This window comes from Manacus vitellinus, unplaced genomic scaffold (genome assembly GCF_001715985.3).
Source record: "Manacus vitellinus isolate BGI_N305 unplaced genomic scaffold, ASM171598v3 scaffold_43_pilon, whole genome shotgun sequence".
Classification (NCBI taxonomy): domain Eukaryota; kingdom Metazoa; phylum Chordata; class Aves; order Passeriformes; family Pipridae; genus Manacus; species Manacus vitellinus.
This window is the reverse complement of record NW_021940560.1, coordinates 5,182,253-5,208,748: the sequence shown is the minus strand read 5'-3', so window position 1 is coordinate 5,208,748 and position 26,496 is coordinate 5,182,253. Positions and strand designations below refer to the sequence as shown.

General features: G+C 33.8%; 1 protein-coding gene across 3 annotated transcripts in view; it reads right to left on the bottom strand.

The window, feature by feature from the left end:
* LRP1B (LDL receptor related protein 1B) overlaps window positions 1-26,496 on the bottom strand; it is a 246,406-nt gene that overhangs the window by 131,332 nt on the left and 88,578 nt on the right. For all 3 annotated transcript variants that reach the window (XM_029962198.1, XM_029962197.1, XM_029962199.1), the window contains exons 30-35: window positions 25,621-25,747; window positions 25,315-25,466; window positions 24,898-25,022; window positions 21,477-21,848; window positions 10,316-10,505; window positions 8,688-8,892 (exon numbers count right to left, since the gene is read on the bottom strand). In XM_029962198.1, the coding sequence (XP_029818058.1) occupies window positions 8,688-8,892; window positions 10,316-10,505; window positions 21,477-21,848; window positions 24,898-25,022; window positions 25,315-25,466; window positions 25,621-25,747 (1,171 nt within the window). The remainder of the gene's footprint in view (window positions 1-8,687; window positions 8,893-10,315; window positions 10,506-21,476; window positions 21,849-24,897; window positions 25,023-25,314; window positions 25,467-25,620; window positions 25,748-26,496) is intronic.

Sequence of the window (26,496 nt, the reverse complement as noted above, 5' to 3'; positions counted from 1 at the left end):
CTAGCAAAAAAAAAAAAAAAAAAAAATCCCATGTCTATGTACGACTTAGCATAGTGAAATTGGGATAAAACCAGAAAAATAACATCTTTTAACAACACAATAGAAATCACTCTTTTTTAAGCATCAATTCTCAACCCATATCTCTACTTAGATCACCACGGTTTTCCATCTGCTTTGTGTCCTTTATCCTCTTTCCCAAAGGGCCTTTATAAAAACAATGAGATTTCATGGAAATCTCCATGAACCCAGTACATGTGATGAGTCTGAGCTGTTCCTGCTGACTGCACACCCACCCAGGGGCTGGTGCTCTGCTCACTGCTCAACCTACTTGAAAGTGGGTGCTATTTTAAAAATGCTGTAATGAGACAGAAGTAGCAGTGGTCAATCCCATACTCAATAATTAAATAAGTAATTGCAGGGGGAGGAAGTCTTTCTCTTCAGATTAAAAAAATACACGTAACAAACAGGATATCCAAATTTAATTCTGTGAAAGAAAAGCCTCCATTTTTGCTGCTACAGCTATGCCTTAGAGATTAAGAAGGTGCCCTAACTCTGCAGGATTCAATACCAAGGAATGCTCCAGGGGCATTTTGTTCACACCTATGCCAAGTTCACTGCCCAGAGCATTACAACGATTTGCCAACATAGATATTTCTAGTCCAGTGCACAGGAGCATTCCTGGTCATGCTTGAACTCACTTACACAGACAGAATATCAAAATTACTTATATTAATCAGAGAATTACAACAAATTCTACATTACTATGCACATCATATATTTCTGCATATTTTAAAGAACGTTTGACTAGAAAACCCTTTTTTCCAGGAAAGATTTTTCTTACTGATAAATATCCCAAGACGATAACTTTTCTCTAACCAACCTTTTTCCAAAATTAAAAGCATTAAAAGATAGATGGGAATGTATTAATGGCAAAAGATTTCTTCTCTAATTGTGCACATTTACTGTAAGACACTTTTCATAATACACTCTTAAAATCCTACACTATTCATATTCAGACATTCCATGAAAAAAAATAAAAATCACGTGTTTCTGAAAGATCTGTATGAAACCCGGCCAGGAAGAGTTTGCAACCCCATATTTTTTCTCCATGAAAATGTGAAACTTTCCCAGTTGGAAGGATTTTGTTGTCACAATCAGTGCTAAAGAAGGCACTACCCTGTTCAGCTTTCTGTGCTCAGTAGCACTGTTATAATTTTTCTCAGATTGTAATAACAACACAACGTAAATTCATTACAGACTGATCACTGCTGTTACACCTTGGGAGAGCTGAGATCCAAATAAAGTGTCACAAAAACAAACATCCAAAATATTTGTTCACTAGTGCTCATAGCATTTCCTCTCCTCCATTATGTCACATCCCTATCCAAGGACACTGGTTTTATTCCAGCATCCAAAATAAAGAGTTCATATTTCTACAAGGTCTTGGCCAAAACTTTACAGCCCTTTTAAAATCCTAAACATTCTAATTTATAGAATAACACTGAAAATTGTAACAATTTTTATTTTTTAAGTCTAAGTACAATTTTAAAAAATTAAGAAAACCTGAACAAGACCTCCCTTCCACCTGAATCAGACATGTCCAATAGTATATCACATGTTTTAATTCTAAATGATACCAACATTCAGTTACAGCAGATACTTCAAGTTCTGAGTAACAGATGTAGTTTTCTCTGGTTACTCTAAAGAGATGAGGAGACAGGAGGGGTGAGATGGATGAGGGGATTCAGAAGTTGGAGGACAATTTAATTTTAACTGTAATTCTTTATTTTTTAAGTTGTCCAGAGAGTTTTTGTTTTTACATATAGCTGCTCTAATTTGAGATACGTGTGGTAGTTTCTCTAGAAAAACTGAAAAAGGGGGGGAGCCAGCCAGGTAGACATGTCAGGTAGACAAGAATTTCTGCCAGAATATTGTAATTTGGATGATTTATATAAAACTCTTATTAGATTGTCAGTGAGAACTAGGCTCATAATGATTCTTCTCATGACTACACTCAACTTTTAGACAAATACTGTTGGATTTTTTAAAGAGAAGTGCATAAAGTTAATACGTCAGCTTAAAATATGAGTTGCTTTTAAGTATTTTAACTCTAGCGAATGGTTTATTGATAATACTTCTCTTCCAAAATGCTTAATAAATGGGCAGTACTATCTAATAAAGCTTCTAAATGTTTCTTAAGGGCTCTTCACTTTTCAAAAGACACCCAAATCTCTGTAGAGGTCTATAACAAAATAACAATTCCAGTACAGAAAATTGCACTTAAAAATGTTAAAATATTATGACAATTTGAAGTCAATTACATTATAAAATCATTTTACAAGAATAAAGCAATACCATTAATTTAAAAATAAATAATATTTTAGATGAATATCAGAAAGCTCAATTTGACAGAACTGACTTATACAGAACACTACATTAGTCAAAATTATCTAATGTATTTTGTGGTTTAAAATTAAAGCCATAAAACAGTACAGCATATTTATTATTAAGCTATGAATACTGTTCTTAAAAGATTATAGAAAAAGAATCTGTGAAAAAAAAATATGAGACTGTAATACAGGGAAATCAGTTGCACAGCCAGGGTATAACATATAATGATCTAATTCATAATTTTTATGTATTTGATTAAGACATAAAAAAAAGATATACATTTAGATCAGACTCCTTGTTTTGCTTGCTATTGATGTGATTGTTTCAGAAAAAAGCAAAATGCTATATCTTACTGGATAAACAAATCTATAAGCCTTGATCTGGAGTGTCCAAATTCTGTCCTTTCAACACTGTGACGTTATTGGACAAAAATGTTAACCAGAAGTGGAAGTGGATGTTAAAGACAAAAGAAAGAAATTTGGTGCTGAAGAGTCCTGTTACCACAAAAGAAATTAGAAGAATTTTTTAGTGTAGGTTTATGTTGGGTTTTGTGGAAGAACAGTGCCAATCACTGTCACAAACTACTAAAAATAATCATGCTTTGTGTTGATTGGTCTGAATGAAGACTCTATTTGCATCATTGCCATATCTTTAACACATGGATTTTGGTTTCAATTATTTTATCTTTCAAAAATGCCTTCTAAATAACTTGAATAATAGTCACACAGCAAAGGATGCAAAAGACATACTAGAATACCACATTTACCAAGAACAACAAGATCCTCTTTCTGTAGAATTACCCAAGAAAAATGAAACAAAATCAAAAGTGCTTCCTCTTCAGCAATTCATTTCTGTTCCTCCATGCTGGCAATGAACATCTAAGGCACTGAAGACCAAACTGCAGTGCTAAATTTGCAGTGTTCCAGCTGCTCCTTAATTTGCAGTTCAGCTGAATGACAGATTAAGCAACTGTAACAGGCCTGTACTTTTCTGTTCCTTTGGAATGGCAAGTACACAGCTCTGGAAATTACACAGTATTAACCATGTTCTTTGAAACTACACACATAATTGTCACAATACTTATTTTCAACCTCATAAATTACAAACTTCATCTAATATTACATTTAGTTCAATCTCCTAGAATTTTTTGGGAGCCTGAGGTATTATAAATAATCTTATTCTCCGTAGCTTTAGAGATTAGTTTTATCTTTTCACTAATTCCTTCTTTAAGTTAATTTCTACCAGGCTATCAACACTGGACATTCAAGGTATTTCAGCAAACAGTCCCAAACTAAAAGTGCTGGATCTGTGTCAACCAGCTCTCTACCTCTCAGGGATTAAAGGATTTTATTGCCTTTGGCTAGGGAGTAACTTTCATTAGGTTTGAGCTTAGCAATACTTTACAGAACTACTGAAAAGAAAGCAACTCATCAATGTCAATGGAGTGAACTCCCTAGAAAAACAACTCAGTAAACAGGGGTGGGTATTTCACTCACTGTATTGGTTTGGGGTTTCTTCAGATGAATGCTAAAGGGAAATGTGGACATTTAAAAAGCTGAGAAACAAATACTATTTTTATTCATATTTGCAAGAGAAAGGGATCAAGAACAGAACATTCCCACTAGAACAACTGTATTTATATTACTGGATAGAGAACATTAAAATAATCCACTTCACTTCTAGTACCATTAACTGCCAAGAATATCTATACTAGTCCAGAAAGAGTAATTGATTAAAAAGCCCAGAACATAACTCTTGCTCCCCTAACTATTATAATAGGTGGAAATAGGAAAGGCAAGCCACAGTGAACTTAAATGTCTAGGTTGTAAATTGTGTATGTGCTAACAACATCAATTTTTATTGGCATTTCTTGTTTCTCTGCTATTACTGTTTCTAATGCCATGTAAAAAAATCATAGGGAAGCAGAAGAAACTGAGTGATTTCCACATGGAAAGTAGGCTCAATTTTATTTTTTTTTCCAGGTAACCATCCAAGCTTATTAAAATATCTGCCTTCTAGTTGACATGATTTTCCTTCAGGTTAGTTTTCACATCCGATTATTTATTAGCACACAGAGAATACAGCAATGTGGTTCTTCAACCGGGAATCACATTCAGGACCTGAATCTTTTTGTAACTGCTCATGTTCAGACCTTGGTGAAAATCTTTTTTAAGACTTTTTAGCGTATTCTGATTTTAATGGAGTTGGACATTTTGCATTGAAAATTGCTAGCATTTTGAATGATTTCTCTTTGTTCTCGCTACCTTGGTTGATGTCACTTTTATCCTGCCTTAGTGAGTTATTTGGTGACTTCTCAAGGTAACGTTGATGTCATCACGAAGACTTTTCCAGAATTGACCAAAATTACTCGAATTTCCCCAATAATATTTCTACCACAAAGAAATATAATGCTTGAAAAGTAATTTTAGCTGTCAATTATAAACTCAAGTATTTCAGAAATGCACAGCCAAACTTACAGCTTCCATTTCTGCATTTAGTATTTTGAAGAGCAGATCTGATAAAATGCTTCTGAACACAACAGAAATTGAACACCAAGTATGGAAATTGTTTAATTGCTTTAATACAGAAATACAACCGAATAAAAACATATATTCCAGAAACAGAAAGTTACAGTTCCTGGCAGGTTGCAATTACATGAAGGTTATAATTACCAGAAACACCTCTAAACCCTTACTGATTCTAACAATCACACTTGTAGGCCTACAAAACTATAACTGAGATCAAAACATTCCAACTTGAATGTTAGAAAACAACCAGGCAGGTTGTTACAGGAATTTAACTATCTTTCTAGTTTTTCCACATGTAAAATGTTAGAGAAAAAGGAAAAAAAAAAATCAAAGTAGCTCACAATTTATTGGAAAAATAAGTCTAAAACATGAAATCAGCTTTATTTGCTGTTGGCTCAGTCTCTGTGTTCATGAACAAAATGATATAATTAAAGCACTAAGCAGCTAAAAACAGCTGTGGCCACAATATTAAATCCAACTGAGAGCAGAAGCAAAAATGGAAGAAAATGGGGGAGTGACTGTGAAAAAAAATAATTGCCACTTTTGCTTTTCAATCAGGAAGATCTGACAGAGCAGAATGAGAAATGTTTCAAAAATCCCACAACAACTTTTATTTATTTTAAGTAATAAAAAGGAAAAAAAAGTAACAAAGAAATTTCCAAAATTGAAAGAGTATTCCAGCAACCACTACTAGTTTTTTAATACTAGTATTAACATATCAGCTCAACACAAAATCAATAAACTCTTACAATCCACTTAAAAGAGTCAATTCAATACTGCTAAATGATTTTCTACTCATTCATTGTACTAGACTATTGTGGTGAGCGGAATGAAGAGAGAAGCTGCTGTCTGGCAGAAAATTCATTACATTACCATTAGCCTTTCATGTTCTACTATCCAATTTCTACCTTTGTTAACCTAACTGAAACTGGAGAGCAATGAAGCAGAGATAGTGAGGACAAGGGTAGTCTGATTAAACTATTTTTGACAGGTGGTTGATGGCAGGACCACGCTGAAACACCCTAAAGAAGCTCAGATCACCAGAACAGTGAAATGATCATTACTTGTATTCTCCTAATGTCACAGACACCAGAGATCATGTCAGGCTGGAGAGCATGTGAAAGAAGTAAAACAACTGCCCTGGAAATATTATTTCATGAAATCAATAATGCAATTACCAAGTTGGGTTCTGGCATTACTTGTATCAGTAAGAATTCATCTAAAGGGTGATCAGCAACTCTGCTGAAGTGCTGCTGGTGAGGCAAGCACTAAAACAGCCTGCTGGGTGTTTTTTTGGTATGACAACCCTCATTTAACTAATGCAGGAAAAGTGAGCACTCAGATCAGTGTTTCTGGCAATAGAATTGACTGATTCTCCCAAAACAAGTATCAGTGTAGGACAATTAACAGTAGCATATCCTTGCATAGGTAACACAATAGACCTCCCAAGAAGCCTCCAGAAGATCATGATGGACTCAGCTTTTTGCTGTCAGGAGCTTTCCTGTTTATTTAACTGGGAAGAAGAGTTAAAATGATAGAAAGCCAACCCAAAAGGCCATATAGTAGGAAAACTGAGCGTTTCAATGTCCAGTGGCTGAAAAAACAGTTTGTCTTGCTGATGCAAATTGAAAGCCAGAGGCCTCATTAAAAAGTGGATTTTAGTAATGGTTCTTGCAGCTAAGTTGCATCATGTCCCATCTCCTATTTTGTTATACCCTGTGCAAAGATGAAGTAAACTATTTAAATATCTACTAATTACCTTGTACTTAACTGATAAAAACCTTAAGTAAAACAGGATCAGTAAAGTAAAACTAAAAACGATTGCAAAATGAAAAAAAGAACCAGCAGTACAAGACAGAGGTATACATCAAAAAGCATAAATACAGCCAAAATAAATGGGAAAAATAATTCTAACTGAAAAAAAGCATAAGAAAATAGTTTAGGAATTCCTCTCAAACTGGAAGAGGAAGAAGAGAATATCCAATCTAGGAAGGGTTATTTTCAGAGAAAATTACTGAAGAAAACATAGAAGATGAAATTACTTTAAAAATTACTTACTATTTGTGATCTAAATGAGATATTTTTCTCTTTTCCCTCTTAAACGTGACAAAAATAGTAGTGATGTAGACAAATAACTTCATACATAGAGATGACAATGTATTTAAGCAAAGCAAATCCCCAGAAAAAAATGTATGTAACTACTGCTGTACATCCTTAAGTTCCAGGAACTTAAGAATAAGTTTCTGAATTAGAAATAAGCTTGCAGGCACACACAGAAAGAAGTATTAGCACAACTTCCTACTTGTCAAAGAGATAAAAGTGGCTTGTGTCTTCTAAATACATGTTTTTAATTGACCAATGAACCTTACTTCAAGACAGTTTGTCATTTACAATTATAATAATGTGGATTAATACATGTGATGGAGTAACATCCAAAAAATCCTCTAATTTACTGTCAGTTTTCAAAACTGATAACAAAATAGAAATAAAGGACAGGAAGTCGAGGGAAGGATAATGTAATATATTACAACTTCCAAATTGTGATCCAAGTCCTGCAAAGGAAATAGCTGACAAAGCTGACAAGTATCAGAAATAAATGGGTAGTTTCCTCTCCCTATATTCATCCCCATATGTACTCCTTATATCTGTATTTTAAGATGGTGACAAGTCCCTCAAGACACCATTTGAAAATTACTTTTATGTGGTAGACAGAAAACTGAGGGACTTTCCAAATACATAATTATTCAGAATGGTCAGGAATAAGAACAGAGAAGACTGGATATATTTGAGCAGAATTGTTGAACGGAAGCAGAATTTAAGAAAAACATCCTGTTTTTATCTCCCAAATGACAAAGCAGAACAAAATTCCGAAGAAAACCCCCAATCTGCCTTCTGTCTGTTAACCAAGAAAGTTAATCAATTTTCACAATAAATATATAATCAAAGACTTTAAAATTTAGAATCCTTCTAGCTTTGGTTTGTCCAGTTTCTGATATATTTACTGCTTCTGAAAACATTAGTGAGCTGTGGTTAATTTATACGAATGAGAGCAAAAGGAAATTATGCAAAACTAGATGCTGTTACAAGCTCAGCTCTCTTATTTTGTTCTGATAAGAAAATTTTGTCTAAACAAAGTGTGTGGAACTTCTGGATAAGATTCCAGAAAAACACGGAATTTTCATTTAGGATGCAAAAATATTTCTTAAGCTTTTATACTGCATATGAAGGACTTTTTTAAAGTTAACAGATATCAAAGTGAGTTGATGTACACCAACTTTTATGTCTAGGAGTGGAAGACAAGCCAGAACATGTCCTTCATTCATTTTATCCTGAACTTTGTGAGGTACAAAATCCCTGAAAGGAAGGTTTCATGAAACATGAGAAGTGTAAAACTAAACATGCAACAGAATCTCAAGCACAGACCAACTGCCTTCAGCATCTTCCTGGTAAAAGGTCTACTTGAGCTGAAACTAATAGGGCACTCAATGACCAAAAGTATTATGATGAAAGAGTAAAGGAAGATGTACAGTTAGAAAAGAAAAAAAAATTGTCCAGTAACACTCAAGTATTACAGTAAAGAAATTCTGAGCAAATAGAGCACTATTTGTAGCTCAGTAAAGTTTTAAGTTTTAAATCTAATATACAACTAATACTGGGAGAAACTTAGGCAACTAATGATGTTTCTGTAACATTTTCACTTCAAAGATGCTAAAAAATGCAAACAAACAGATTTACAATGAGTATATTCAGGATTTTTGTTTTACTTACATATCTTTGTGATCCATCATATTCACACCTCTCAATTTTTCCCAAGCTGCCATCTGAAAAGTAAAGTTTCTCTGCCCTGTGATCAATGGTCAGTCCATTTGGTGTCAGAATATCTGTACTAATGATAACCTGTGCATTTTTGCCTGAGAGGGTAGATCTCATGATGCTTGGGAGCTGCTCATTCCAGTTAGTCCAAAACATTAAGCTGTATTAAAATCAAAATAACAAATAAAACCATAAGATACATTTTATAATTTAGTTCTCTATGAAATGAGCAACAGAAAAAAACCCCACATATGCTTTCACAGACAATTTTGAATGTCTTCTAGGAGTAATTGTGATAATCAGTGGTGAACAAGAAAATCTAATATCCAATATCCTATAAATTATAGCAGTTTCCTAGTTCATTAATTTGTATACAAGTACAGAATTTTTTTTTCCTCTTACAGATCTGTTCAATTCTGATCATGTCTGTATATTAATAAACCATTACAGAGAGAGAGAAGCTATGGAATGATATAAACTTAATTCTGCTAGTGTGTATATTTGTAATTTCTAACAGTGAAATTAACCTGTAGCTTTTCCCATTTTAGAAATGTGATACAGACCAAAGGACTGGGATGCAGAAGGTTGATTGTGGGAAGAAAGTCACATTAATGTGCTCTACAGGAGGCTCATTCAGCCCCTTGTTGTGGTTATCAATGGTGGACAAATGTTATGGAATGAGCTGTGGATGTAATTCACAGACTGATCAGAACCTGCTCATTCTCTTATTACAATCTCCATCAGTATTTAGGTGGTTTATTTCTGATATCTGGGTAAACATATTTTACAATACAGCATAAACTTTCAATTTGCATAAACAGGACATGAAGACACACGTGGAAATAACCTTGACTACTCATGCAACACTGTACATTCAGCTACCAATTTAAAAATGGGATTTAATAATGAATTAATGGAGCTCAGCCTTGCAAAAGGAGAGACAGTTACAAGAAGTAGAAAAGGCAGGTTGCCTTTTTTCCAGAATTAACAGAGAAGATTAAAGTACCTCAAATTTTTAAGAATTTATTAACAGGAGTAGAAATATAAACTTTCCTACTATTTTACTAAGAAATACAGCCTTCTTTAGAGTGGACAAAAGGGAACTAAGACTTCTTTGCAGGATGTTGTCCTTAAGTACTGTAAATGTTCATCTCTTGTTATATACTTCTATACTACACTGGTTTCTGAGATAAACATGTGGGCCCATAATTTGCACAGAAGAAACTCAGACTCCTTTCTGTAAATACTTAAATTATTTTTTTTTTTAATTTAAGCAATAAGAGTAATGCGTCTGATGAAATCACTCAAACAACCACTCATTAATTTGCATTTAGCTCACTTTTAAGAAAAGCAGCTTGAACTTTTCAACATTCCATGAAAACGTAATTATTATTTGAAACATGAAAACATACAAAACGTTGCACCTTAATTCTGCAACTGCTTTATAAATTATATTAACAATTTTCTCCTAAACGAAGAAATCTACCTAACCTTCGTAGGTATCAGTATTTCACAGCATTAGCTGACTGTGAAATAAAGAAGTGCCAGAAATTAAAATCTGGTAAGGAAGATGTAATACATACTTTTGGCATTCATCCAGAGCCAGCACGTGTGGATGATCATCCTCTGACATGGTTATTACAGCTTCCCGATTGAAAGCCCCTCGACGCCTCTGGTCAACGGTGTGTCTCGTGATGGAGGATGTGGTGGAACTGGTCCAATACAGGGTGTCCCAAGCTCTGTGATAAGCAAGTCCCTCCACTGACCCAACATCTGGAAGAAGACGGTTACAGACAGAGCAAATCAAACACCTGCCAAGAAGATGTTTGTTTTTATTTTTCTTCTCAGAGCTGATCCTGCAGACTCACAGAGTTCAGCTATTTCAGCCCAAGTCTGTCAGTTCTTTTATCATTTCTGCTGTTATTTTTTTTATTGGAATCAAAATCTTAATTTTTTTTTTCATAAATTTAAATAAAAAAAGAAATCTAGAGAGCAAGACCACCTGTTAACAACCCCATAATATACTGGCCCATTCTAACAATCATTAAACTAAATTTTAGTACAGTGTCCCCAGATGATATATTAGAAATAACATGCATTTATTCAAGACAGCAATAATTAAGTCACATCTTCAAATATCATTTCAACCAAGTCTTGGGATGTTTTCACTAGTTACTTTTATTATTTAGCATGATCTTTCAATGTATTTTCTGACACTGATACACATTACATTAATAGGGATCAAAGTGTCCTGTTGTTATTAACTGTGTGAGCTTTTTTTAAACACCTGAAAAGTACTAAAGAAATATCAACTCTGAAGGTCTCAACATCAATATATTATTTTAATAAGCCACAATACCACACTCTTTCATTCCACATAAAAAACTGTGAGCTAGAAAGAAAAGAAAATATTAATAAGAAACTAGACCATAATGTCCAGAAAAGATAAACTCTATCTAGTCCCAATATACAAAAATGACAGACTGTGAGGAATAGGAGTAATTATTTCCTACCATTATCTTATAATTACTACAGAAATGTATGTTGATAACTTCACTTATTATCTTGTTAGAAACAAATATTTTTAGACCAGAAGGTTCACGCAGCTTATTAATGAGCTACAGAAGGCAAAAATCTAGAAATATAATTAGGATTACATTATGCTGGTTAATACAATTTCCATTCAGCTTGCTGAAAGATGTAATATTTACTGTGCAATTCAGACAGACAGAACAGAAAGTCCAAAAATAAGTTTTATCACACTGAAACAGCAAACACTAAATCAAAACTTTGAGGCAAATAACTCAAAACCATGAGGCAAATAATTATGTATCAGGTTTCTGTATTTCTCTTTCTAAAGCACTTGGAGATGATCTGACTACATTTTGTGACATATCTGGGGAGAAGTCTCAGTGACTTGTCTTAAAAGAAGACATTCCTTAGAGGGAGGTGAATATGTGTAAAATACTTATGAAACAGAATTCAGGAAAAACAAAAGATATCTTCAGGTCACTTACAAGTAATTCAAAATTAGACAGAGTTTACCTGGCATTGAAAGCAACTTGAAAATTACAAAAACCTCTTTAGAAGAGGTTTACAAGAATGACCCTTTCGATATTAATTCTGGTTTTCAAAAAGATGAGTGGGTTAGACGCATGCTTTATCTGCCTTATAAATTTATTTTTAATTTTAAGCATTAAAAACATATTGAAATAAAGTAAAGGTTTCAGAAATCAAGAACTGAAAAAATATTCTGTTCTTTCAAATATCATGACAGAGATGGGCAAACACCTACTGAAGTATTCTAAAGCCAACTGGAACACATCTGAATGCAGGGTTGTTATTATTAACTGTGGTTTAGGCAGGTTCTGGAGGGGTTTTGTCCCTACTATGAACTGAAACCCAATTGCTTGATTCTTTGGTCTTCCACCTCTTAACACCCACACCACGGGCATTTATTTTTCCCAGGGCAACCTTCCTGAATGAAACAACTAATTCCTTCTGAGATGTAACCCATGCACTCTTCCAGCAAAAATTTGTTACTTTTTCTGAAAAACAAAACAGAACAAAAAAAACAAAAGCCAAACCCCAAAAACAAGTCTCTTTGGGGAGTGTAAACAAGACCACATCAGGTTTTGTTCCTTTTGCCTACAGAGACCTCCCAATCCCTGAAATCTCCACACCTCAAACACAGCTTAACTTGCCCAAACCAAGTTTTGTAACATACAAAAAATACCTTTGACATCATAGCATCAAAATATCAGCCTTAGGACCAACAACCAACACAGACACAAGAGTCAGAAGAAATCCTGAAAGTAATGACAATTTCTCAGAGCCAGAGGAACACAACACAGGATTCAAAGGACACTTGGACTGCCCAAATTATCCCAGAGACACAAGGCCAAGCACTGCACATATGAACCACTCTGCTCCCTGATCTTGGAACAGGGATCACTCCCAGGGGCAGAGGTCTGTATCACCTAGATATGGGTTCTGATAAACTTCCTAGTCACTTCCTGCAAATCTTCCACTAACTCTGAAATTAAAAGAAGCTTAGTAAGTCTGATAACTGGTAAAATAAAGGGCCAGGAATACAATTTTAACTTAATCTACTAATTTACATTAAAATTATATGCTGAACCCCAATTTGCAACTACATAAAATTCTCTAAACTAAACCCAGTGCTCTTAGATATCAAGTCACTATCTATTAGGTTTCCCTGTGTGGAATCACAAGTTGGTTTCAGTGGTCCTCATGGGTCCCTTCCAACTTGAATTTTCTGCAATTCTATTAAAAAAATAACAAAGGTATTGACATTTTCTGACCAGTTCTTTATTTGCAATGAACAAAACATGAGAGCATTTAATGCTCTTCATTTGTAAGATGTCTATCAGAAAAAAAAAAAAAAAAGAAAATTCCCTCATGTAACCTCTTGAATTTCTAACAACTTCAGCTTTGTTTCTTGTCTGAATCTGTCAAGAAATTTGAGAGCAAACTGGTTACATAACATTGCTACAGCAGAGTTTTAGGCTGACAAAAGATAATGATGTTGTTCCTGCCACAGCTAGATGTGATGAATTAAAACACAACTAGAATGATGAAAGTGCTCTTCAATACCAGATGTGTTGGTTTACTTTAATTTCTATACTAAAGAGAAGAACTCAATTTTTCCACAGGTACTAGAAAGTACAGCTTCACATTCTGACACTGGACCAACACATCATCCTGCAATTCCATGTTAAGGTCTGTAAATCGTGACAGAAGAATGTTTAATTCCATGTTACTATTTACAAAATGGTAATTAAATTTTTAGAAAACAGATACATGGAAAGTTATGGCATATTTAGAGACAAGTAAACATTTAGCATACAGATGAAAAATGTTTTAAGAAAATAATTTAAGTATGCAGTTTTACAAAAAAACTTTGCCATACATTCGTATGTTCTCAGTGGAGTAGAACTAAAAAAAAAACAATCAATAAAACACTTTCTTTCAAAGAGAACAACTTTAAAAGAAAATAAAGAAGCTAATATTCAAAGACTCAAGAAATCTACATCTTTAAGGGAATGCCAATGATTAATACTTTGACTGAAAAGAAAAAAAACAACTCAACACTTTAAAATAGCCTGACAACAGAATCAGGCTGTGAAAATTGTCTCTAATCAAATATCCAGTATCTAATTAAGGATTAAAAAAGCCTTTAATCAGAGTGTGGTGAAGAACTGGCCCAGAGAAGCTGTGGCTGCCCCATCCCTGGAAGTGTCCAAGGCCAGGTTGGACAGGGCTTGGAGCAACCTGGGATAGTGGAAGGTGTCCCTGCCTATGGCAGGGGGTTGGAACTGGATGATCTTTGAAGTTCCCTTCCAACCCAAACCAGTCTGTGTTTCTATGTAATAAAAATTCAGAAACTTCTTGATGTATATATGCTTTTTAAAGAAGAGAAGGTGCTTTACTAGATGATCACATCTTCAAGCAAATTAAGTCTGAAACTATCAAAAGGTTCAGGAGACAAACCCGTGGATGATAAGGGTTTCATAAATACCTCTAACAGAAAAATTCAGACTAAAAAAAAAAAGCTTTCCTCATAAAAAATAATCAGGGGAATTAAATTGCTTTGATGTAAGACAAGAAAAACATATTAAAATTAAATTGAAAACTATGCTACAAACACATACTAAGTGCATTTGCTTAGCTCCACCAAAAGATTAATTCTGAAGGATTTACACCAAGCACGCCTTTATTTGCCAGTAAACTTTTAGTATTATCATGTTCTGTGTACTTATGGAAGTGAGAACTCCACCAATACAGAAGAGACGCATTTAATACTTTCAGAAATCTATAAATAAGGTAGCTTTCAAGTCAATGACATAAGACTTGCAGAGTAGGTGCTAAAACAACACAAGATTTAAATAAATTCTTAAAATGGATAATACAACTTTGTTCCCACTAACATATAGTGTGAGCTGGATGAAGTGCCATCAGTACACTGGTCAGGCAAACCTTCAGTATAGTAAGTTATCATTGATAATACAATTTTTTTGTTAGTTTATATGTTTCTAGGTTAAAATAATTTTTTTTAGAGGTTATTGATGAATCTCCAAATTCCTGTAAATCTTTTTAACAATGATAAACTAAGGACCAACTGAGGACAGAAGGGATCCTACAAACGGTCCTCTAGAAACTCGAACGTTGTTCCTCCAAAATTAAAACCTTTTAGCAACTTCATATTGTTAAAGACAGAACAGTAGAGAAGATGCCAAAGCACATGCATTTCAATATTATATCTATGCAAACCAGCAATGATATTATTTTATCTTTACTTATATAAGTACTTCCTTAAAGCATATTTTAGAGCACTTTTTAAAATATATTTTTATATAAATTATATATATAAAATATATATATTTTAATATATTTATATTAGAAGTATGGCCTCATCCTCTCTGGTGCTACAATTGAAAGACTTAGTCCCAAAACCTATAAAAGGATGAAAATTAGCAATTTGTTTACTCTCAGCTTCATATTTTTGCAGCATCATATAATATTCTGAATTGGTAAAGCATAAAGGAACTGGAAATGAAAAGAAACACATTTGTTTTACTGACATATTGAATTAAAACACTGATGGCATTAGATGCCTACAGCACTGATTAGATTTATTCTAGCCATGAAGCAACAGTTTATGATTTTCACATGAATTGCATACTTAAATGAAAGGAACATTAATACAATATGATATTAATATACAAATACTCACATTATTCACCTGCCACTGACATTCTGAATTAAATCAGTAATGGGGTGTGTAACTGATTAAATATCTACACAAGAGAATGCAACAGCTTATGATTTACAAAGGCAATGGTAGAGTGATCACATCATTACGTTGCCAAACGCTATCTATCACTTTTACTGAACTTAACGAAGATAGATTGCATCCCACAGACGAGATGTAGCCTATAAATATTGTCATGCTGATCTTCATCTGACTTTCTCAGGGAACAGACAAGCAACAAATCAATAACTGAAGAACTCAGAATAAGACCCCTTATTATTGCAACCAGGAAATAAAAATACTAAAGGACATGAGGTTTAAATTATCCAATAGTTGTTGCCACTGGCTTTTGGTAATATATATATATTAGTTCTCAATTTCCTAGATTTTTATCTCTTATATTATACTTCTAAAATTATCTAGGAAGTTTACAGTAAAAACTTTTCCAGTTGTACCACTTCAATTACCTTTTCCTTTCAATTTCATATTTTTACCAACTCCTTTTCTTTAGCAATGCTCTAAAGCAGTGAACAACTCCCAACACCATATTTTTTTTTAATTCTCAAAAGCCATCAAAGTAATGAAATTGATCATGAACAGCACTTTGATATCAGAACTTTGGAGAAGGCTTTCATGTTCAGTACTGAAACACCTGCTTGATCTTTATTCATTCTGTGACTTGGCTTTGGCAATTTACCTTTCAGGATTCAGCCTGGCGATTGTTACACCAGACTGGTCACAGGAGGGGACCCTGCTTTCTGTCACTCTGTTTGTGTAAGATTGTGGGGATGGGTCACAGGTGGTCACCGTTTGATCTGGGGTGAAAGAAATGTCTCACGAGCACTAAAGCACCTGAAGAGAAGGGTTTAGATTCACATTCCTCACTGACTGCACAATTAGAATGTTAAATAATTCTTTACCTCTATCATTTTTCTGCATCTTCAAAATATAAACCCATGCTTTAACGTATTCCACATTAAAGATTATTAAATGTAATAGGACAGTATAAACAAAGGCTTTGGGTTCTTCAAAGCTACAACTACCCTGAGTTCAAGGCACTACAAACATCTCCATGGATGTAATCTTATTCCTTCAAACTTACTGAGGCAATACAAGTTAACAAGTGTTATAATATCATAACATCAATATAGTTAAAGTATCCATGTAAAAGAGTCTTTAAAAGCAGAAGGACTTCCAGAATGGAAACCTAACCTATGGAGATGGAAGTGTTTTATTAGATTCTTTAAAATCTCAACCATTGTCATGGAAGAAATGTTTTGCTAATTACAAGAGCCCATATTATCTTTTCGTGCATTACATGTGGACTCTAAAAAGGACCAACCTACTCTTCACCCTTAGCACCTTTAAATCAATACTATTAGACTAACAAGCCTTCTAATAAATATATATAAACACACATTTTTATTCTTAATGTTGAAGTAAAACGAAACATTAGAGAGATATTTGAGGTGTTAATGGCAGAATAGCCTAATAACCTAATAATATTTGCTGGATCACATTACTCTTTAGAATAAAACAATGAAATTCAGATGTTCCTTCTGTGTAGCTTTTTTCTGAAAATTCACCAAACAGTTTTACATTTAAGGCAACTAAATCAGAGCTGCTAAGGTAAAAATTTAGTAAATATTTGCATCAATAAAAAAATCTAAGGGCAATTTTTTACAGTTGAATCAGCCACAAATAGTATTAATTCCTCATGAATAATCTCAAGTTCAATAGGCAAAAACATCTTTCCTCAATACTGAGGTTGGGAATGCTCACAACATACCATAAGTGTAAGTCAGCTCCTGTCATAAATACATTTAGAGTTTCACCCCAGGGACACCTAAACAACACATGAAATGTGCAGGACTACACCAATCTAGAATAATAAATGCTTAATATAAAATTAGATTACTTTATTCACCTGTAGCAACAACTCATAGATTTTACCCACTAATCATTGTCTAGTGGAAGGTGTCCCTGCCCGTGGTAGGGGCTTAGAATGAGGTGATTTTTAAGCTCCTTTCTAACCCAAAATATTCTGTGATTCTCTAATATGCAGCCACATACAGAAACAAAAGATAGTGTTAAACTAGACAACTTGTTTTTCAAGTTGGAATAATAAATATTATGTTTTACTATTTAAATATCCTAGACTTAACAACAGCCTCTCACTTTCCCTCCTTTAAAAAGTGAAAATCACTGGACCTATATGCAGTTATAATGAATATACAAATACATATAACATATACATATAGCATATACAGTTATAATGACTCCATTTATGAAATAAAAAGCAACAATATCCAATATTTATTTTTAACAGATTAAAAATTCCTTTCCTGGAGAAGAAAGTTTCAAAACTAAAGGGATCTCACAATGTACCAAAAGTAACGCTCTGTAAGAGAAATGGGAACATAAATGCCTTTTTGACAGTTAAATTGGACCCATTTAGTTAGGAAGAATAGTAGCACACATTGGAACACCTTTAAAAGATTCAGACTGTAAAAAGCCTTACAATACATCACAGGATCTGACACTTTATGTTAGCAGTGAAAAGATTTTTGTGCTCTACAGACACCAGTGCCTCAGGTTCAAAACAGGAGCGTTTTCTCACATAACACTTCCTTTTGTGCTGTGAGAGACATTTCACTGGCAAAATATCTCAGTGCCTTTGTTTACACAGTTAGGAGAAAAACCATTGAGTGTATCTCATTACTTTTTCCTGTTTCTCATTTGCCTTTTTTTTTTGCCTTGCCTCCACCTTTTTTCTTTAGGTTTAACTTCATTTGTCTTCTGTCTACTGTTGCACCGCTGTATTAAAGCTATTTGAATATCGCAGTGTTTTTCTACAGATAAACTGAAGCAGGTTTTGGTTAATTCATGTATTGCTTCAAGCTTCTACCTATGATAAATAATAATTAAAAAAAAAAAAGAACTATTAGCTTAGAAATTGAAACTTAGCTTTTTAAAAAAAGGCTTCTTTGTATAAACATACACTCTGAAACAACTTAGGTCAGCCAAAAGAATATTTGTGTGAAATCACGGGCAAGAACAAGGTAAAATTTTAAAAACTGGCAATAAGAAAGATTAACCTGATAAAGTTACTTAAGAAAACAAGAAAGCACAAATCCCTGCTGAGTGACCAAATGAAATATTGCTCCTTTCATCAGCAGAGTTCAGAGTTAAGAAAAAAATCCCCTCCTCATGCAGTACAAAACCCAAAGGTGGCATGGCGTGGCATACTATGCACATGCTGGGTTGTTTTTTTGTTGTTGTTATTGTTTCTTGCTGCTGAAGACAGAACCCTATCAGGTACAGGGTTCTTGGTGAGTTTTGAATCTATTTCTAGTGAACTGGAACAAGTTAGATAAAGTTGTTTATACGCCGTAAATCTACTTTCCATGAGCCGAAAATGTGTTAGCTAATGGTTGTTTATGAGTTGCAAATCTGTTCAGTGAGGTGAAAATTTGTCAGATAATGGGTTGTTTATGAATTCTAAATCAATATTCAGTGAGTCGGAACTATGTTAGATAATGGCTCGTGTATGGGTTGTAAATCTGTTTTCAGTGAACTGGAAACATGTTAGATAATGGGTTGTTTCTGGGTAGTAAATCTGTTCTCGGTGAGCTAAAAACATGTTAGATAATGGGTTGCTCGTGAGTTGTAAATCTGTTTTTAGTGAACTGGAAACCTGTTTAACAAAGAGCTCTATATGTCTTAAGTGTTTTTAGTGTGCAGGAAAGTTCACTAATCTATTAGATTTGAGCAGCATGTCTGATTTCAGGGAGGTAGAAATCCATCAGGTGAGAGATTCCTTAGGAGCAGATTTGCATTCAGTGAACTAAAAATCTGGGACAACAGTATGTTGTATGTAACATATCCTAATTTCTCTACTGAAGTCAAATACTGAATAAAGGTTTGTGTGATTTTTAGACTTCAACTTAATGAGGTAGAACAATGTTGTAGAACTGATAGAACCACAGTAGATATTTCCATTGTGGTTTTATATCTCTCCCTAATAAAGTAAAACTTGCTACAGATATGTACTAATAATTCTGGATGAAAAAGACAGCAAAATTAATATAACAGGTGTTATTTTTTCAATCCCGAAATGAAACATTATTACTAACATCTCTCAGCTGGATTCCATCTAATAAATTCTACATGATCACAGATTCTTAATGTAGAAATCAGAAAAATTTTAGAATTTTCTGTCTTCCAGTGAAGACTGGTGTCTTACTGGTGTCAACCAATCCTACCGCTGTTTTTTTCTTTATAGGTGTGGTTGGTTAAATACTTCCACTACATCAAGCAGCCCCATGAACTGTCTCCTGTTTACAGTGAGAGAAAAATCACATGCAGACTGTGGAATGGAGAGCCATACAATACAAAAATATCAGCTGAAAATGAATGACTCAACATAAACTAAAGGGCTCTTGAAGAAGAGCAATAAACTGACATATACTGGGATGTTATAACCCTTCTCATTTACAAAGCATTTCTGCAGAATAGTACAGAAGCCTTTCTACAAAATGCCATAGTTTACATATACATCCCAAGCATGTACAGTAAATTTCTTTGCAAGGATAGAAAATTTCATCTGACATTCAATTATTCAGAGTGCTGACTCTGCTAATGAAAAATGAAATCGGGCATATTAAGTTACAAGTAGAAACACTTCCTAACAATTTCTTAAAACTATAATTCTCAACTATGCTTTACAGAATGTCTTTTGCTCTTGTAGAACAGCCTATTATAAAGTAATGAGGAACACTTTATTGTTCTTTTAAAACCCAATTTCTATCTGCATTGGTGCTTCACAAGTATTTATTTTCCCTCTTTGTTTTAAATGCTGAAAATTCCAGTGACTTTTCATGCAATACTTTTAATGTCTTCCTATAACATCAGAGTTAAAACAGTGCTTTGTGTGTCACCAGTGGACAATGCTTTCCTGGGAGTAATGAGAACATCCTGACAATATTGCTTAGTTTATGTTTACCATATTTTAATACAGATGCCATTGATTGCTCTAAAATATGCACACATAAAAACTCAAAGGAAAAAAAAAGAAAGGCCTTGTATCACACAGAATCACAGAATGATTTGGGTCGGAAGAAACCTTAAAGATCATCTCGTTCCACCCCCTGCCACGGGCAGGGACACCTTCCATTAGACCAGGTTTCTCCAAGCCCCGTCCAGTTTGACCTTGAACACTTCCAGGGATGGGGCAGCCACAGCTTCTCTGGGCAACCTGTGCCAGGGCCTCCCCAGCCTCATAGGGAAGAATTTCTTCCTTAGATCTCATCTAAATCTACACTCTTTCAGTTTAAAAATATTTTAAAAATGCTTTTCCATTCATTAGTGCCAACGATTTTCATAAGCACAAATGGCTTCCCAGAACCACTGTGCAGAGGTAATAATGCAACAATTATCCAATATAAGTTGTAAAATAATACTTATGTCAGTTTGCAGCTGTTTAAGTTTTTTTCTTTACTAGAAGTATCCCCATTAACATGCAACAGCAAAAGATGATATACCAAACGTACTTTCATTTTTCCTCACGCTTTCTTTGGTCTTGTTATTAAACCCACCCAAACAAATAGATAAATGTAGAAATGCCATGGGCAACATAAAATAAAACAGTAGAAATTCATATGAGGTTTTGTTTCAACAGTAAAGCCCCTTAAAATCAAGCATATAAATTAAGCATTGCCGTTGTCACTTCTGTTTTCAAGTAATATGCTTCACACATCATAAACCTGTTATAAAATAAATTATTTTGAAGTTATTCATGTTTAAATGCATCTTATAGGGATAAAATACAATAATTAAATGTGATAAAACTTCATTGATATTTTTTACTCTGTAAAGCCAAGTGATCATCAGTGTTTCACTTTATAAAGTTTACTGAAATAAAATACACATTTTGGGAACTTTTATTTATTTTTTTTTTTGTTACTTACTTTCAATTAGCACTTTTCTGCCAGCCCAGTTGTCTTTAATAACTTGAATATTTCCATAGTGTGCATCACTGAAGAATATGCGGTTTGTGCCCCTTCCCTTCAGGCTGTAGTCAAAAGCCAGAGCTATGACGTTTTTGAAGTACTCTGGGTTTTCATATGGCCTTATTGGTGAATTCAAGTTGGTTTCATCAGAAAGGTGAATGCTTTTTAATATGGTCCTCCCTGAGTACAACAGGTAGCCTTCATGTCTCAGGCAACTAATTCCATCTTCTGCAAGATATCCGTGTGCACAAGCACACATTCTCCGTGCATTTCCCCGGTAAAGGCAGAGCTGATGACACCCACCGTTATTCTTGGCACACACATTGGTGCCTGTAAAAGAAAAAAAAATAAAATCTACCTTTTATAAATATAAATATAATTAGCTAACTTAAAGAAAAATGAAATCTTATGCACTCTCAAGAATTCCTCTCTTACAAATCGTTTGTGCAATATTCACAAGTAAACCAAAGCCTAACACAGTAAAGCATGTGACTTTAACCACAACCTGAAAATAATTTTAGAGAATATAATTAATGAGCAAATATAATTAATGTCCTTTTCAAATCACAACAGTACATATTTTATTAAGAGAAAAAAGATAAAATGGGTTATTCCTCCATAATAATCCTAAGTCTTCTTCCAGCTGAAGACTTAGAAACTGTTTCAAGTGCTTTGAAATATTTTCAAAATTTTTTTTAAAACACCTGTTACTGGTAAAAAGTCAAATTTAGGTACCATCAGAATACAGTACTGCTTTTAGACAATTTCTATCAAAATGAATAATATGTATTGACAGGTACAAAACTGTGTCAATCCAGTTCTCTGTTTCTGATGAAGAAATTTCCTAACATTTTGTTCTAATTTCCTTTAAAACCTGACTTTAAAAACTTACTCCCTGACAATTGCACACCATTAAGAAATCATTGTCAAATTAGTAACTACACTTGTTGCAAGCAATATTTAAAATTACAGTAATAGTTAATAATAAGGAGCTATTTTTCTTTGTCTTTTCCTTTCTGTTTTTTTTTCTTTACTAGATATGAATTACTCTTATAGTTAGTTCAGATAATTTAGTTTCTGTTTCTGACAGCACTTTCCATGTAACAACTCAGCTCTTTTGGTAGAGTCATTTTCCCATTTCTGAAAGTTTTCCACATAATGAAGGAGAATAAAACATTTTAAATAGACTCTTTTCAGGTACAAAACCATAATAATTGTTGGGGAATACGTAGCGTCTGAAAGTACTGTTGATTGTATTTTTTAACTGCTACATTTCAACCTGAAAATACTTTTAAGAAAGAATAATGGGGAATGAGAGCTAGTTTGCTCTTAAAACTACAAAGATTGAATTTTGTGTTCCTATGCAAAATTCCATGAGACATAACCCTCTGGAGTCATGTAAAAACATATGGAGATTTAGCTGTATACATTTTCTCATTCAGTTTGTTTTAAAGATTCTGTAAAAGTTTTATTAGGCTAGAAAGGTTAATATCTGTTTGGAAGGATGAAAGGTTGAGAAGAGAAAGGAAAATATATCGACAAGATCCTCAAGCTTCTGAAGTCTCTTTGAAAACATCAATGCTTCCACTGTTCACCAGCTGTGAATATCTTTAAAAATGGCCAGTTCTGGAACCAGTGTAATTAAGGTATGTCCTTGCACACATGCCAAATAGCACTGAGGGATAGGAATCACTTTTCAAGTAGCAGTTTTCAGGACTGGCTCATCAGAAAGGGTAAAACAGGTGTTTGAAAAAAAAAGCATTAATCACAATCAGCACAGGTGGTTAGGTTTTTGTTTGGGCTCCTTTTCTGTTTGTTTGTGTCTTTGTTTTAATAACAGAAGGTCAGGAAGCTCGCTTATCCCATTTTTTTAAACAGTCTTAACTACTAGTTCAATAAACTTAAAAACTATATGTAATAGTGTGATACAGAGAAACATTCCAAAAATATTTTTCACCTGTTTTTTTCCCTTTTGTCCTTCTGGCTCACTGACATTCCCTCCCAATGACATTAACCATTTGTACCCTAGTAAAATTTGAAAAATGTATTAAAAATCATTCAGTTATGGTTTTCAAACTAATAGCAGTAGATTTTTAGCCTCAATAACTGTTTTTCCCATTCAAGTGATCATGTCAATAAAGCTATCAATAAAAATCATTCAACATTATCCCACTGTTCTATTTTCCTAGTTCTATATATAGAATATATAGAGAATATATTCTATAATATAAAGCCCTTCCAAGTAAGCAGACATTAACTATTTCTAGCCTAGTTAAAATAAATGGGGACTTTTTGTGTGTATTTTATTTTTATCCATAAAATATGATGCCCATATAGAAATTTTTAATAAAATTAATATGCATATGTTTGCAAATTAATTTTTCTCAAGAAAAATTTAAAAAAATCAAGTTTTTCTTATTGTTTAATCTGTTTTCTTTCAAAATGTACATTTATTTTACATGTCATATTTGATGCCATTATTTAGGAAAGACTTACGTAAAGGAAACAGAATCTTTGAGTATATAATGCTGTGATTAAAGCAAATTTTGAACACTACCAACACCAGAGATATATTTGTATTTAAAAAATTATTTTGTATTGCAGTAACCCTTTTTCTCTCTTTTTTTAAATATATTTATAGAAAATTTTCTCTGGATGGCCTGGTAGCTGTTTGTTCTGAGTAAATAATCATCAAACCACCTTTTCTCAATGAGACAAGTTTTTCAAGGTCTCATCAAAACCAGAATTTTAGAAGTAAGAAGACATTTAAAGCAAGATGATTCTTAGTGAGGTAGTGGAAAATAAAATTTAACCATCGGTATCATAAATCATAGAAAATATATAATAACTTCTGTCACTTGAGTTCGCTAAACTAATTGAATATAAAGGAAATCTGATTATTTACAAGGTCTCTTCCTACAGAAACAAAACAAAAAAAAGACTTAAGCCCAAGAAATTTTAGCAAATAAACACTGGAGATAGAGAGGCTGGGAATTTCTAGTAAGAAAAAATTTTGGTTTGCTTTCCAACAGAAATCTGAAACTGCCTGAGATTACTGCTCTGTAAAGCACAGTTCAAGGTCCCTCATTTCTAAGACTGTCTTTTGCTATTTAAAAAAAAACAAAACAAAAGTCATCAAACCTGGAATGGTAGGAAGTGTTTTGGTTTTAGACTTTCTCTTTAAAACACTCGGAAGAATTTCAGCAGAATTTGTACTCTATGTTTTCTTTAGTACAATAATTTTAGTTAAAAAAACACTTCAAGGGAAAAAGTGGAGATAAAATCATTGATTACTTCTTTTTTTTTTGTATGCTTCGATATACATAAAAAGTAGCAGGTGATATTAAAACAATTAATAGCATCCTTAAGAACAGCCAACCTTTCTCTCGTGCTCTATTAAAGACTTTCACTTCCTTCAGGTTTATTCCAAGGCCAGTCCTCATGGTCACAGCATCCGTGGCCTCATTCTTGTGGCCTCTTCTAATAGAGCCATTTGCATGTGCTCTGCCAAAAAAGTTGAAGATGTCTCATCAACAATCCTCAACTAATTCACACCGAACAAATGACTGAAGAGCAGTGGAGAGTTCACCTAACAGGAGGTGTAGAAACCTGTTTTCATCTCTGATGCTCATGAGCTTGAGCTTTCAGCATCACAACAGCCCTTTCTTTGGAAATTTCACAGGTTTCTGGGATCTGTTCTGTGACCTTGCTAAGGAATGGCTAATCCTACAAAGGTGAAGCACCTGGCACCAAAATAACATTTTGAGACTTAAAATACTTATGAAAAATAAATTACCTGTCAGACCAGTAGATGTAAGCTCCAAACACCGCAACTGAAAACATATCCACATTGCTCCCTGACAGCACAATCTCCCGATTCCCTCCACTCTCAAGGTCAATTCTTTCTATCTTGTCGGTACGAGCATCACACCAATATAATTTATTTTCCTGAAGATTAATTTTAAAGGAAACATCAACAGCCTTGTCCAAGTACTTAATTAAGAGTTATTTAGATTACATCAAAGTGGAACACCAGCTGGCTTTAATGAAATGTAACAAATACTGTACATTTTAACACGCGCTGGAAGAGAGAGGAACTGACCTCGTAATCGATGGAAATCCCGTTAGGCCACGCAATCCCCAGGCTCACAAGGACAACCTTCTCAGAGCCATCTAAGCGTGCCCTGCCTATGCAAGGAGTCTGTCCCCACTCTGTCCAAAATAAATACCTAAAACGTTGCAGAAATCACCAGTTAAAATTTAGCATCAAAACAGGAACTGCAAATATGTAATACCGTACTTCAGTTGCAAGCTAAATACACTATTACCGTTAAATGGGTACTTACAAACATGGTAAGTACTTAAAAGTACTTAAAAAACATGATAAGGCTCATGTCTCTAAATAATATTAAGAAATTAAATGCATCATAATACTTGTTTAATAGAACACTTAAGGGTTTTTTGCAAATTATGTATATGAAGAAATTCTTAAAACTACTCGATCAATCAATATGAAATTCTATTCCTTAAAGAATTTAGCTGTGTGCTTGGAAAAATAAAGGCAAATTAAAAAAAATAAAATACTGGAACAGAAGCTCTTGCATTTAATTATCACTAACAAATGTGATAATACAAGAGATGTATGTTTAAAATGTTTTAAATACGAAGTAATGAGCAGCACTGTGGGAAATGGCAGAGCAAAGGGACTTTATTTGAGAAGAAAATATTTTTCAAATTCTGTCAAATGCTCATGGGAAGAATTTTCATTTTGCTTACCTAATTTTGTGTTTCCATACACTTACTGGCACACTAACATCACTAATTTGGGATAGGGTGCTGGCTCAAACTTCTGCTTTGACCCCTACTTCTCATTCAGGTATAACAAAATGAGGCCAGTTAATCTACACAGAACACTTTCTTTACTGAACAGTAACCTATAGAATACCTTTATTGGAATATCTGTGTGTCTACAAATACA